Source organism: Haemaphysalis longicornis, unplaced genomic scaffold (genome assembly GCF_048455015.1).
Source record: "Haemaphysalis longicornis isolate Haplotype H1 unplaced genomic scaffold, Haemaphysalis longicornis Haplotype H1 scaffold_10, whole genome shotgun sequence".
In the NCBI taxonomy this organism is placed as follows: Eukaryota; Metazoa; Arthropoda; class Arachnida; order Ixodida; family Ixodidae; genus Haemaphysalis; species Haemaphysalis longicornis.
In genome coordinates, this window is record NW_027526204.1 from 135314500 (window position 1) to 135330109 (window position 15610).

General features: G+C 51.6%; 1 protein-coding gene across 1 annotated transcript in view; it reads left to right on the top strand.

The window, feature by feature from the left end:
* Abcd1 (ATP binding cassette subfamily D) overlaps nt 1-15610 on the top strand; it is a 106765-nt gene that overhangs the window by 30020 nt on the left and 61135 nt on the right. The window contains exon 2 of the mRNA XM_077690844.1: nt 7394-7583. Within this exon, the coding sequence (XP_077546970.1) occupies nt 7394-7583 (190 nt within the window). The remainder of the gene's footprint in view (nt 1-7393; nt 7584-15610) is intronic.

Here is a 15610-nt window from a genome sequence, read left to right on the forward strand (position 1 = left end):
CAAAATTAAGCTGCGCGTACTGGTTGGCGCCCAATTGTCCACGAGGCGAAACCTTAGGCTTAACTCCGGCGCTCACCGCGCAGTTGCTGCCGTTATAGGTTCTACGGAAAGAATATCGCGCGTGCATCCGCAACGGTGTATAGGCAGCAATGTATGCTGCCAAGTGATAAATGAATCAACCACTCGATTACTTAAGCGCACGCACAAGGGGAGTAAGAATTCCGTGCCTGTGTACTCTGCATCCTAATTTGCGTCTTTTGAAACCTACTAAAATGTTACCGGGTAGTCTCGTATACTGGGCAACGGTATATTAGCAGGGATGTGTGCTACTTTCGCACCACATCCCGGGACCGGTGCAACCAAACGGTCCGCATTTTTTTTTTTTTCAAGCGAAGCTGTGTTGCGCTTGGTTCTGTCCAAAATTGCGCGGGTATATCCGTTTGCGTTGATAAAGACTCGCACGCGTTCGCTCCAGGGAATTCTCTATTTCTCAATCTAATCCAGGTACCCAGGGAAAAATAATACTGAAATTGACCGCTAAGATATCATGGGCCAAGTTGCGCTTGTCTTGATTAGTTTACGGTGAAATTGTAAACGTTACACAATGCCCGTCTGATGCATCACCGTCTATACGGTGGGAACATGGTTGCAGAAGACAACTGTAACTATTTTTTATTATTATTTGTTAAACTATCCCGATACAAATTATATATGAGAATTTAAATTTGAGTAAGAAATTAAGAGTGTGTGTCTTTATTCGAGCAATATATATGAAGTCACCGTGCATAGCTGAATATATGGTTGTCCCACCAATGCAGCTTTGCGTCATTCATCTTCGCAGCTGTGGGAGGGCTCCAACTTTTTCGTTTGTTCGAGCCTTCCTTTAGAGGATATTTTTCGCCGACGGTGTCCATGACGTTTGCTGTATCGTTCGTTTCCTCGGAACGAGGAAAAAAAGAGACGGGCGCTTCGGTGCGTCTCGCGCGAAGTGGCACGCGAGAAGACGACCGCGTCTGGAACTGCATGCTGCGCTCGTCCAGGCGTTGCGTGACCCTGTCTCGGGGCTCTGCAGCCAGCCCACATGGCGTGCTGCGTGTGCCGTGATCTTCCTTGGGCTGCTGCACCATCCGTATATATATTTTCTTTGCCTTCCCTGTCGCGAGTTCTTTTAAATGCAGAGCATTTCAGTAACTCACGATGTCACCCGCGTTGACGTCCGTAGTCGTAGTCCACACCCCTCCCCCTACACTATATATAAAAAAAAATACTATCCGGCGCCTGGTTTCGATCCCTCGACCCTGCGGGCGGAACGCAATGTACATGGTGCTCTACCCACTGCGCCACAAAGCCGACACAGAATGGGAGGCTACGAACGCGCCTTATATCCTTGACTCGTTCAAACTGCGCCAAGAAGCTGCTGATACAACGCATTCACTACCACCAACTCCCCAAACACTAAACGTTAACGCAATACACCCACCCCCTATGCGACGCATTTACTCGAGTCCCCCTCGCGGGGAGATGGGCCCAATTTTTTGTTGTTGTTGTTGTTGTTCCGTTTCCTGCCTGCGTTTGGGACCTCCCCCGGCACCCTTTTGGGCACACATTGCGCGTGTTGATGTCGTGCACGCTGGCCGTATCGCCGCGGGTGATGTGGTGATCACTCACTGCATTGTTGGCTTTCCCGCAGTTATACGCTAGCCCGCCTCCACAGCGCTGTGCCAATCGTGCTGCTCCAGAGCACCCGGGGTTTCGCGTGTTCGGTTTCGCGTCGGCAGATTTATTTTGGCGAGTAGTGAGCTTCCGCACGCCGTTCTTTCAGCAAGGATTATGGTGATAATGATGAGTTGAGGCCAACCTTGAAAGCCTTCTCTTCTTTCCGATAAGCCGTGCGTTACGCGTTAGCGTCGTGGCGCATATTAAGATGAAATGGGGGTGACTTCGATTTGTGTAAGTTTAGGCGGTTTCATGACTGCGAAAAAGCTCTCTCGACTACACCGGTTGCGTAATTTTAGGGTTGGAGACGGAGCACCGGAGAAAGCGTTCATTCGCGGTACGCCGGCGCGAGACGACTAAGTTCACGTATTTCTCATGACCACCTTCACTTGTACGCATAAACATCTGCGGGGACTAACGGTCCCCTGGACGGGTCTGGGTGCCTCGGGACGACAGTTGGAGGTTGTTTACGCGTGCACAATCGTTTTCTGCGCTTGCTGCGGGCACAATTATTGCGGTGTCATGCGCTTCGGTGGTTGTATTTCCCGCTGGGTGCAGATGTATGCTTTTTAAGTTCAGAGCACTTCAGGCGCTCGCCTTGTCGTCGTATAGCTCGCTCGCTCGACCCAAGTAGAGCAACAGGGCGTTGCGTGCGCTGTCGTCGCGGCGTACCCCAGAGGCTTCGAAAAAAGCCAAGCTGTTTATATAGTCATAAGTTGTCCTGCATCTCCCCGTTGTTTATAGCAAAGAAAACTGTAGGTACATTTGAGGCAAAATATACGTAATTAACTGGCAGCGCCAGCGTTCATTTAGTTAGGAACGCTCCTTGGATTGGTTTTTAAAGCCAAAAAAGCGGCCGCGCAAAAAAAAAAAAAAAAAAACAATGGCGCGTTCGAAATGCCGCAGAAAGGCTCCAGCATACGAATTTAAAGCAAGCACAAAAGGAACAGAACTCCCGCTGGCGCAGTTTCAGGCAGGGGGCGCGCGAGCACTGCGAAAGCGGGAAATTTGAAGTGCATGGTGGGAGTGAGCCATAACGGCGGTAGCCCATCATGGCGAATCACTGCTCTGCACTTCCGACAGCTTTAACATTGAGTGGAACGGCTTTAAGTTTGTTTTCGTTCCTCGGCACGAATAATCTCTTCGGAGAACCTAACTGGCTGGCATGTATTGTTAATCGATCTTGCTTTCCCCGCATGCACCATTTTCTTAAAGGCCTTGCAATGAGGTACGACGATTGTGATGTCTCGATGCATGCAAGGGAGACGGGCAATGTGTACCGAGGAAGGCGTGTACTGATCACGGTCGCGGGAAGTAACGACCACGTCCTTCATTATTATGCGAGGCTTCCAGGAAGGGTGTACGTCGCCTTATCCGTGGTGTCCCGCCTGGATGGGCTTCTTCTCTCGTTAGCGGTGTTGGTCTGTGAGTTTGTGCATCCGCTTGCGCGCCCTGAAGCCACTCGTCGTCTCGGAATCGATCGCACGTAGTGTACGGGTATACGGGAGTCGTGTTGCGGAGCAGCGCGTAGACGTGGGAAAGAGCGCCGCGTAGTCTGCGTGTAGCCGCAGAACGATGCCTCGTTTTTTGCATAGAAATGGCCCTGGACACTACATGTTCCTTTCTCTTCTTCGCCGACCCAAGCAACGCCCGGCAGTTCCAGTAGCGCCAGGCGTTTCAAGCACAGTAAACGGTCGTTATAACGAAGTCCTCGAGGCAAAAGAAGCTGACTTCGCTATAAGCGACACTTTGTTGTAAGGGGAGGGGGGGGAGGTTTTTTCTCTAAGCAGGGAAAAGGGAACTATGAAACACTTTAAATAAAGCAATTTCGCTATGACGAGTGCTTCTGAAGCGTTTCTGCCCGGCGCGGCAGCGCGTTCATCCGGACGTCTCCCTTTCACCCCGTCACGAGCTCTGCCGAAATGTACAGAGCGCGCAGGTGCAGGTTCCCCGGGCCTCACCAGCAGTTGAGCCGAAAACAGCAGACCGTTATCCGAAGGATACAGGCGGGGTCGCTAGCGCACCCCACACCCGTAAACAAGAGGCACCCGGACAGGTACGAGAGTACTTGCCCGTTCTGCAAGGACAGAGAAGGCACTCTGGCATACATCCTGGCCGAGTGCGAGTCTCTTAGATCCGCCCGCCCCCCACCCCATACCCAATTCCCGAGAGCGATGGGAGACCTTGTTGTCTAGCCCCGACCTGACGATCCAGGCCGAGCCAGGGGCCAGGAGCTGCTAGCTATACACATATGGGACCAGAGAAGAGGGTTCCACCCCGTCCGGTGCCTTCGTGCACTAGCCAATGCCCTTATTTGGTTCAATAAAAGTTGGTTCTCTCTCTCTCTCTCTCTCTCTCTCTCTCTCTCTCTCTCTCTCTCTCTCTCTCTCTCTCTCTCTCTCTCTCTCTCTCTCTCTCTCTCTCTCTCTCTCTCTCTCTCTCTCTCTCTCTCTCTCTCTCTCTCTCTCTCTCACCTCGTCTGCTCACGATCACGGTCACGTCGCACTGTCTTCTCTCGCGTCTACATCGCGTGCAGGAAACACGTTTCTCTTCGACGCTCGTTTTCAACGCTTCTTCGCTCAGGAAGGCGGACATATAACGGACCTCTTCTTTCAGGAAGGCTCCTAACGACGACTGCGTCCCGTATCGACCGCGAAGACGGCCATAATCTTGGCGATTCTCGGTAATGACGCTGTCCCTGCTTGCGTTCAGTGCGGTTCCGAAGGGCCGCCCAGTGGAGAAGAAAGGGCTAGGGAGAGAGGAAATGATTGGACTCCTTGTATGTGTGCGTGCTATAGGCAGCGGATGCCGAGCCGTTCCCATGAATAACGAACGAGGCCCGCGGCTGAATGCATGATGATGGGCAAAGGTATCGTACACATGGGTAAAAAGTTTCGCCCTTCTCGTGCTCTGCGCAAATACGCCAGCCCGGTGATCGGAGAAAAGTTGGCCATTCCGCGCAATGTTTGAGCGAGTGGGAATAAAAAACGAATAAATGCGGGGAAGAGGAGGAGGAGATATCGGATGATCTAGTTTGGCCGACATTGCCGTCGTCTGCCATTAAGGCAGCGCGTTCTGACTTCTCGGTGGCCATACAAAGAGTGGAGTTAAGAAACAATTCTCAAGAGGTCGCCTTGTTACGCGTGGCCTCGCTGTTCAGACATATACGCGAGAGAGCCCCGGCTGCGGAATCAGTCTGTGTCGCTTTTCGTTTTTAGCTTGTGCGCATGCAGCGGCGAAAATTCATTCGATACGTCTACTTCCCGTCCATTAGTTATCGTATCAGTGATCTTTGGGAATTCATGTTAGACTGGTATGTGTATTTTCTCTTGTTGATTCGAGCCCGGAGGCATGTGTTTAGTCTGGTCGAATTAACTATACTTTCGGCCGCGTGTGTGCGTGCGCGCGCTTGATCTGTTGGAAGAACCTATAGGCAGCGTGCCCTAAAGGGCATGATAGATCAAAGGATAGGTCACGCGTCAGCTGTACACGTGTGGTATGGATCCCAATTTTTTCACGGCCCGGTCGGGTATGCGGACTGGTTAATCAGTCACACCGATCTTCAAATGGGGGTTGAGGGCATGGTCGGGCCGGACTTCTGTTTCTGCGTAGCGTGTCGTCGTCGACAGGAGCGTGCCGTACTGGCCTCCGCCACGTTTCGGGCCTGCTTTAACCGTATGCACGTGGAAACAGGTCTTCCACTACTAAGCTCAATGGTTGCAGATTCGTTGGCTTTGGCGGATAGAAGCAGCCATTTGCGGTGGAAGGGTCAGAGCTTCAAGATGTCTGTACCAGGATCGGGGGACGTGGTGGCGGTTGTGGCTTTAGAGGTCATTCCGGTACCACAAGCGGTCCGAACTAGTAACCTGTCGTTGCAGTTGCCGTTTGGTTTCTCGAATGCCGCCAGGAGGCGCGGGCAACAGCAGGCGACGGTTTTCTGCCGTTGATGTAGTATTTCATTTCTTATCGCAAACAACAAGCATCCATGAATTTTTTAATAGAGGAACATTGCTAATATCAGTTATGCACTGATTTTCTGCCTTATATTTCCGTAATGTCCTGTTCTTGTCAACAATGTTGCCAGCTATGGATATTGCCACCGGACTTAGACATTTGAATTTGGCTGTGGGAAAATAAGACTATTGCGCAGGTTTCGCTTAACTTTGGCCGGGTGGCTGAATCGAGTCACAGACAGACAGATGTACGTACGTACACACACACACACATACATGCATACATATACAGACAGACAGACAGAGACAGACGAAAATGTGTGCGGTAGCCAAGAAAGTCTATCGTCTTTAAAAAAGTTCCGCCCCTTTTGGCGGAAAGTCTGAAACGAATAGCTGTGCAAAGCCAAAGAGCCTAAAACTTCCAACATGCTCCCTGCGTAACTTTCACGTGACATGCTGCAACCTGCAGCGGTGATATATGGTCCAGGCGTGGACGAGAAAGTGCGTGGCGACAGTTATGGGGTCTTGGCTAATCTACTGCGTCGTACAAGACATAGGCGGTGATTCTTTTGCTGGCTGCTCCGCTCGCTGAAGAATATTTGGCAGCTAAAATCTTTTCTGAGGTTTATTTATCTTTCCGGCCAAGACGTCTGTGAATGCGTAAACGGCCGTGACGGTAAATATGCAAAGCGCGTTAGTAGTGCTACGTGATTTTGGCGGTGTTGTCTATCACCGCTCACAGAACAAAACGACCGGTTTGCGGGTTCCCCCAATGTCGAGTCTCGCCGTTGTAATTTCTAAGGCTGCGGAGGATAAAAGTAGTTCCTAGAGTGACGTGCTTGGGCTTGAGACACGTGGGGTTTCCGATTGATTACTTGATTGATTGATTGATTGATTACTTGATTGATTGATTGATTGATTGATTGATTGATTGATTGATTGATTGATTGATTGATTGATTGATTGATTGATTGATTGATTGATTGATTGATTGATTGTAGGGTTTAACGCGCCGACGCACCGCAGGCGATGAGGCGTAGTGGCGGGCTCCGGATTAATTTTGACCACCTGGGGATCTTTAACGTGCGCCGAAATCTCGTTCACAGGGGCGTTCTTGCTTTCCGCCTCCAACGTACGTGAGGTTTCCGGCAGATTTCGACGCTCGCAAAAGTGCGGTGTGCGTAAATGTGGGCCTGTCGTAAATCCGCTCTCGAGCGGCCGGTGGGCATTTATATATGGCCAGCATGCACTTCGCAGCTTACATGTCCGGCGTATACGGGTGGCCCTGTGGGGAGGATGGGGGCAGGGCTTCGGCGATTTAGGTGGGAGGAGGCGCGAACGATCAAGCTAATACAATGGAGAGTAGGAAGTGGCGTGTGGCTGCCTGCCGCGGAATTTGGAACGACTGACCGAGTGGCGAGGGCGCTTGGCATGGCTGCGTGAAAAAGTTGTGGCTCGGGTAATCCCAGCGCGAGCGCCCTTGCAGACGCAGCTCCTTGCCTTATAGACATTTCATTCTTGAAGCGTGAACTCCGAGCACATGCGAATTTAGTTATTCTATCGACTGCCCCAGTTACGGTGCTGCTAGCTGAGTCAAATGGTCAAAACGGATCAGACGGAAGTTTGGTGAGCGCACTGTATACGCACGCCTTATGTTCGTTCGCTCGAGAGATGCATGCATGCATGCGGGGCGCTCTATAGTTTGGTTCCTTCGACGCCCGCAGGTGGAGCTGGGTCTGCTGCAGAAGAGCTACCGCGCGCTGGCCCGCCAGATGAACCTGATCTTCAACCAGCGGCTGTGGTACATCATGCTGGAGCAGTTCCTCATGAAGTACATGTGGAGCGCCACCGGCATGGTCATGATCTCGCTGCCCATCATGACCGGCATCACGCCGCGCGTCGAGGACGACGACGGTGAGTGTTAGGCTTATCACGCAGAGTCCGTTAGGCTTAGCACATGTCCGTTAGGCTTAGCAGCTTATGGAAACCATACGATGTCTTGGATTAATCAAAGGGGTGCCGTTTCATTGCCCCGCAGCACATAGCGGCAAAAGAGCAGCCGAGCTTTTTAGAAAGCGCGCATGCGTAATCGTTTTCCTGCAGAGCTGCGTGCTCGTAATCGGTGATTCCTGCACTTGCAAGCTCTTCCTTTTTTTTCCCTTTTGTTCAGCCCATGTGACTTTTCGGTAACTTACTCGGGCAGGCGAACGTAACTGCGCCTTTATCCTCGTAATCAATAACCAGCCCAAGTTTAGAGCGCAGCTGTACAGCGCCCGCTCTTGTGGTTTCGCGTCGCCGTCGGCCTCGTTGTCACCGAGCGAACAATGAGGACACCTATACCTTAATAGAGATAGAGCGAGCAGGAAAGAGGAGGAGGAAAGTGTGGCGAAAGTGTCAGGGGGAGAGTGGTATGCCGAGGCCGCGCGAGACATGCTCGTCGCCGTCGTGCGTTCGCTGATGACACGATCACTTCCTGAGACGCAGCAGCTATGCGCCGTCACCGAGAAGACAGCGGTTCGCGCTGCTCTCAAATTTCGCATTAGGGAGTATCGGTAGCGAAATCGAGAGCACAGGGAAAATATTGTTACACGCTTAAGTTACACCGTCATATACAGTGCCGTCCTAGATCGTTTCTTTTTTAATTTTAACTCCGAGAACCAAGGTTACAACATGGGCTTGAACCCCCGAGTGCACCTTTTAGCGGTGACAAACTGTGAGGCGCCGTTTCTCAAATTGCAAGTTTATAATCAGGCTAGCTTCGAATAATGGCTGCTTTCATCTTTTTTCGCAATGTGTGAGCGTACGCCACGACGGCGCTGCACCTATAGGTGGTATTCACTTAAAGGTTTAGCTGTCAATTTCTTCGCTTGGCTACACTCGACACGGCCACGGACATGGCGCGGCTTGGGCCACTGCGCCCGCACGCCGCAGAAAAAAATGCAGCATCTCCATTCCGTGGATGATGGCGAGGGTGCGGAGTACGGGGACTCGAAATGACATCCAAGTTGCACCCCGAGTGACATCCGATTTGCGCCCCGACCGTCATTCGATCTGAGCCGTGAGTTGCGCCTTGATTATTCCTTAAATGAAACTGCAACTCACGGCTCAAATCGAATTTCGCTTGATGGTGGTGCTCACGGATGAACGTGGACGGACACTGGGAGGTCCTAAGGTACTCCGCACCGTTACAGGCGAGCGAGTAAGCCGTTTGACTCTCGGGTACTAACTCACGGTCGTAGCCCAATAGGTAAGACGACTGACACTAACTCTGTATGGTCTACCAGTCACAGCGTCGAATCCTGCTGGTGCCTGGGCGATTTTTTGCGATTGTAAATGCTATGCGCTCGGACGCGGACAGACATTGTGGGGTCCTAAGGTGCTCCGCACCTAGAAAAAGCACCGGCGTGCGCCGTCTGCTCCGCTTCATCCCCATTCTCAATGGTGGTTGGTGTCAACAGAGGTGTTATTAATCGCACTCACATTGGAGTCTGTACTTAGCGTTCGGTGGTGTAGAGTTTGGAACGCCCAACACACGTCATGGGCTTAGCATGGTCAAGTACCGCCATCCCGCGGAGCCCGACGTAACCAGTGACGGCGCATTAACATGGCTGCCTGCATGCGTGCCTCGCCAGTGAATACAACCTATACGTTGGCAACACCCCTTTCGGACGACAGGCGGCTTCGCTGTGTGAAGACCAACGACTTGATAGAGGGATAGATGAGGAAATTTGGCGGGAAAAGAAATTTGGCGGGAAATTGGCGGGAAAAAAAAAGAAATTTGGCGGGAAAAGCGGAAAAAGTCCTGTGCTCAGAGAGCACAGGACAGGAGCAGTTGGAAGTACGCCTACGCCTTGCAGTGGGCAGAGGCGAACGAACGAACGAGGGAAGGGAAGAACGATGATCACAATGGTGGTGATGATGATTATGCACACCAGGTCACCGGTTCGATTCGGAACGGGATGGCTGCACGTATTTCCGCTGCAGGCGTAATTCAGAAACGCGAGGCGTTGGTGGAGGTCACCTACACCTGTGGCTGCCCTGCGCCTTCCGCGCGAACGCTACAATTCTCGCCTTCATCTCAAACGCCGGGCGGTGTATGTGGTTACGCTCTCTGTATCTGCCCTTGCGTAGCCGTGTATTCATTACATGCAATGAGGAAGAGGCATCGTGGAGAGGCAGCCACCGATAAAACCGTGTCATTGAAAGGGGGTTGCTTCATGATATTTGGCGTGTACCCAAAGCGAACGCTTATCCCTCAGCGCACGGTCAAGTTTGCTGGAACGTCGTCGAATTTTTAGGGTAAAAATCTGATATATTAATTCGAAGGAGATCGAAAAAAAAGTAGGTCGGTTTACTCGGTGGTTCGTTACACAATATATACGCCGTGTACAAGACTTTCAGTAGTCGTTGAGGTTGAGTATGTAAGCAATAGTTGGAAACATCCGCGTTCGACGTATCTGGTTTCGACGTGCGTGAAAGTGCTGCACTTTTTTCTTATCCACACAGGATTACCTAAGCGTCATCGGCGAGACTATTTAAATGCAGGAGTGGCGTTCCGTTACACATTGCCCTGTGGCGGTGCTTTTTATTGCGCTTCAAATTGCAGCCATAAGTATTACTAAACAACTGGCTGCAGACGGCCTGGCACGCTGCCGTTGCCTCACCGTTCGCGTCCGGCATGAGTAATCGAAGCAAATTCGAGTCCCGTGCCAAGAAAAAGACCTGGCGCGCCGTTGCCGTGCCTTCAAGATCGCTTGGTCGCGTGGCGAGCAGGCGAGCATTTTCCCACAGTCGCCGTTGCGTGCCTGACTGATGAAGTTTGCGGCTGCGGCGGAAGACGGCATGCGGCTTGGTTTGTACGAGTCTCCCGTTCGATGTAAACTGGAGGAAGACGATACGGTGAACTCTCGCTATAACGAAGTCTTTGGTACAGGATGCTGCCGTGCTTCGTCGAAATCTCGGAATGTTTCTCACCGTATTGGGTACTATGAAGCAAAAAAATTACAGCAGTTCCACTGAACGTGAAAGCTGTCAAGTGCGGATCGGTGATTCGGCAGAGGGGCTGTGGTGACCACTCTTGACTAGTTTCTGTATCAGCCTGGCGTTGATACCGAAAGTAGTCAACAGAGGGCGCCACAGCCTCTAAAGGGGTTGTGACCACTTCATATAACAAATAGGAAGTAGTGGAAGGAATGTGGAAAGGAGTAATGGTTCCGGGTCTCACATTTGCGAATGCAGTGCTCTGTTTAAAATCAGACGTTCTAGCAGGCCTTGAAGTGAACCAGAGAACGGCAGGCCGCTTGACCTTAGGAGCGCATGGAAAAACAACTAACGAAACAGTGCAGGGAGATATGCTGGGCGTCGTTTGAAGTTCGAGAAGCGCAGAGTAAAATATGTTTTGAGAAGAGGCTGAGAGCAATGGATCAACGTAGGGGGACAGCTAAGGTTTTTAGGTACCTATACTTCAAAAGCGTGGGCACGCAATGGCTTAGGATGACTAGAAGGCTAACGATGAAATAAGGAAAGAACAGTGGAGAATACAAAACAGCCAAGGTAACCAAAAAAAAAAAGAGGCAAAGCAGATTGAAACGAATAGATGGAGAGAAAAAATGGAAGCTAAAACGTCGTTAGAGATGTACAGGGCGGAAAAATGGACATCAAAAAGGGAAATTTCTACGATAATTCCCAGGGCAGTGCTTTGCTTTTTGAGGCTAGAGCAGGTTGCTTGCGAACTAAGAGCTTTGTGGGGTAATGCATAGTCTGCGGAAAAGAAACAAACTATGCGGCACAAAGTGTTAGAATGCGAGGGTATCCATCCAGATCTACCCGAGGGAAATATTCGGCTTCCAGAAGCCCTAGGATTTAAGTGTACCACCGAGGGAGTTAACTTCAAGGTTGTCGAGGCGACGAAAAGAAGATTAGAATGCTGGTGGACGAAAAGCAGAGAGGGGAATATACCTGTAACAGAAAAAGCAAGTATTTTGTGCGTAATACGTTTTTGTGCCTGCCGTAAGAGCAGCGCTAGTATTAAACGAATAGTTTAAAACATAGGTATATCAGTTTTTTTTGGAAGATGACACGTCATCACCGCGCTACAAAGGTGAGACCAATAGCAATCGTCATCATCATCATCATCACCCTCATGATCGGGCCTATAAAGACACTGAAGTAATTAATGCGATAATTCATTTACGTTATTGTGCACTTGTTTGCGGCCTCGCTACGGCAACCCCTTTGGCAACGGCGCACCGCAACGATCGCCCCCAACACTGCATTGGAGGAACGTGCGCCAGTGTGGCGCAATGGGATTCACATGGGCTTCGTAAGGGGAAGGACTCAGGTTCGACCCCGACCAGGGGAAGCCGCGATCTTCTCGAAGCCTCTGTTAGGGTGCGTGACGCCGCGTTACTGTAACGGTGGCTAGATACCGTGACGCCGGACGGGCTACGACGACAAGCCGGTTCCCTAAACCTCTCCGCACGGGAGAGGAAATTTACTGGCTTCTTTGTTAGCGGGACTTCGTTATAAGCGGATTAATGCGCTCCAGCTTACACGGACCGCGGAAAACTTTGGGTATTTTGTTATATCATATACGAGGGTTTGCTGTGTTTCCAAGGAACGGCGTGGTGAGGTGTAGAACGATGAGTGGTGACGCGTTCTGATGTGTATCGTCAGAGCGCTAGGGGGCCACCCACCCAATGCATGGTTTTGCAAGGCCGCTGAGGGCGGCGCAGATCGGTAATGATCTGTGCCTGTCGAGCATATAACTTATAGCGAGCATATAACTCGAGCATATAACCTATAATTTATATGCAGCGAGCCTCCGGCTGACTTAAAGGGGCACTGACACAAAAATTTTGCATCTTGTTTTTTTTGTTGCGATAAGTAGCTAGTGATCTACTTATAACCTGTAGAAACCTCATTTGCTTCAGCGTGCGACGGTTGTTTAATTAGAGGCATTTTCATGCGGCCAGTCGCAGTTTCGGTTTCAGCGCGCGAGTGCCGCGAAACGATGGATTTTGTGGATTTTGTGTGAACAAAGCTGACCACGTGACCGTCGGAGGGATATCACAGAGCAGAGCCGCCGTAGCACTATCGTATCCGCATCGACGGCAGTTTCTGCGAATGCCCCCACGTACTGATCTTGTGAGGCGCTTAATTAAAAAAGCGACCGTGGATGTGACGCAGGCGCTGCGAGTGCAAATGCTACCGCGGCTAAAGAACGACGCGCGATGCTCGAGACGGTGGGTGGCAAGACGCGCGCTGGGAGCAGCCGGCCGGTCTGCCTACAGGTCCGCCTACAGATGTGTTCGGCTTAGCACTGCGGCGGATATTCGAGTGCCGCTCTCGTAAGCGGTGCAGATGACAATTTTTAATGCAACCCGCCATCGCATCATTAACTCCTTTCTCATGTAAGCCACCATGGTCGGGACTTGGGGACAATTTCGTGCAGCGGTAACAAGCTATACTCGAGCTACCTGCGCCGGCCTGGGCCACTTCGCGGCCGTGGCCGCCGCCTGCACAGCGACCGTGCGGCTTGCTCAGTGGGCTTTTCGTGCCTTCGCCGCGTTTTCGCATCCAATGGTTATAAACAGTAATAGAAACAGAGTGCCTGGAATCGCTGTAGAACTTTGGTCGCGGCCTGCTGCCCGATGAGCTGACGAAATCACGGCGCCTCCGCCGCCAACGATCGGGTCGTTCGTTCTCGAGGGCAGAAGCTCCGCCCTCCGGCCCTCCGATTGGAGCGGCGAGCCGGGCGAGCCGGCGAAAAATGCCGGCAGTGCGGAAGCGGCAAACACAAACTCGTGACGTGTTTGGACGTTGTTTATTTACACAATATCCTCGGGATTTCGATTGCGCGTGGTCCTCTGCTGGCTGCTCGGTTGCGTTTCGCACACTTTAAAATTGATTTTAAATATGTTCTAGGCTGTATTCGCCGCTGATATTTTGCAGATGATGTATATGTGTTCCCACCAATCTATCTCCGAAGTTATCTCGCCTTCAAAATTTTGTGTCAGTGCCCCTTTAATGTGGTAGCTGAACCGTCTCCTGCTCGTTCTTTCCAAGCGGAATTACGCAAACGGAGAAAAGTGCGCTTCGTAATAACGGTCCGTAACTAGAGTAAGCGCCGCGTTACGCGTGCATACGTTACGGATGCCTCGTTCCGGCAATTAACGGCACCGCGTCACGCTACGGCGTGTGCTTTCACACCGAGCGTATCCCAAAAGAGAGGGGAAAGTGTGTGTGTAGATAGAATGAAAAGTATATGTAGAGAGGGAGAGAGAGAGGGCGACGAGGTGGTACCAGCGCCCGTCTCGCCAAACGCTTCGCCGCGTTTCAACGAGGGACACAGCGAGTGTCCCGTGCGTTGTCACGTTGCCGTATACCATGGCGGCGGCGGCGCAGCGGTGGCAGCGGCGGCAGTGCCGGTCACGCGTCATCGTGTTTCCGATCGAACACCGTGTGCGATGACGTCACGCGGTGACGTGGCGTGTCCTTGTGGAGAACCCGAGTCCGGGAGGGCAAGGCCGCGCCATTCAGCTGTAATGGCTGGCACGTGGTGAATGACCGCTTGCTGCAGCCGCTTCCGATCCGGTGGAGAGGCTAGCTGAAGCGCATTGTGGAGTCTGGCCGCGTTGAAACAGTTTCCCGGACAATAAATTTACTTCGTTGTAAGCGGAATTTCGTTAGAAGCGGGTATGTGTCGCTGTTCATGCATTGGAGTGGGGGCCGTCAAAAACTTTCGAGAAAGCCGAGATTGGAATAAAGCGATTTTGTTGCAACGAAGTTCGTTAGTGATGGCCGCGACCGACAGTCGCTAACTCCCCAAAGATGAGGCTTATTTCCTTCCTTCATTCCTCAATCAGGCGCCCAGCTAAGGCGGGGAAGGCGCGAAGTCCATTAGGGTGCTTTGTCGAACATGTGTGTCCGCTCGAAACGCAGGTTCGTTTAGGTCGAAAGTAGCGTGTAGCCCCCTAACTTGCGTGGCATTCCAAGGCCGGACGGTGTTTTCTCTCATGGAGGCGGAAAACGGAAAACGCGCGCGTATGTCGGGATTTCAGTGTTAGTTTAGGGCAGTTTAGGATAGCGCTTTCTCCCAAGTGCAACATCTTGCCGTAACCCACCTTGCCCCTTTTCTTAGGGGCTCGGGCTGTAGGCGTCTCATGTCCTCATTTCATGTAGTCACGGTGCTAAAACAGCGGGACACTCGTTTTCCATCGCCTGGCGCTAGAACGTTTCATCTCCGTGGGCGAAAACGCGTACTAAAAGAACACACCGGGACACTCGTTTTCCAACGCCTCGAGCTAGAACGCTTCGTGCTTCAAAGACAGGAGACCTACAGCAAAGCTGTATACCTCTACCCCCCAACGGTTTCATCTCCGTAAGCAGAAACGCCAAGGCGCCAAGAATACACTAATACACTGCATGCTTCGCCCCTCCCCACGTTTCACGTTACGGTTTCGTCTCCGTGGGTGAAAACGCCAAGGCCCCAGAATACAGTTATACACTGAATGCTCCGGTTTCACGTTTGGAAATGGCCCAGGATTTAATTGGCTGATATGATCTACACGTGACTGCACGTGCGCGTCGTGTTGACTGATATACGATATATCGTCCATGGACAGCGACGTTAACGCAACTACGGTTTCACAACTCAACGGAAAGTGATGCTCGCGCAATCTCGTACTACAAGAGAAAAGCTTAGGTGGTCCCGTAATCTTTACCGCTTCAAGCCTTTCCGTTGGCCATAATCGATCTTTGATCCAGGTCACATCCTTAGGTGGCCTGCTGAACAACTGCCATTCCCCGCCAGGCTGGGTGAGGCGTAGTGATTGGCCAAGAACTTGACTTCTCTCGATATTATGTAACAGCCCGAGGGCGCTCGCAATGGCTTCGCGCCAATGACTTTTTTCTTTCCGGTATAGCGCGCGCGTCTTCTA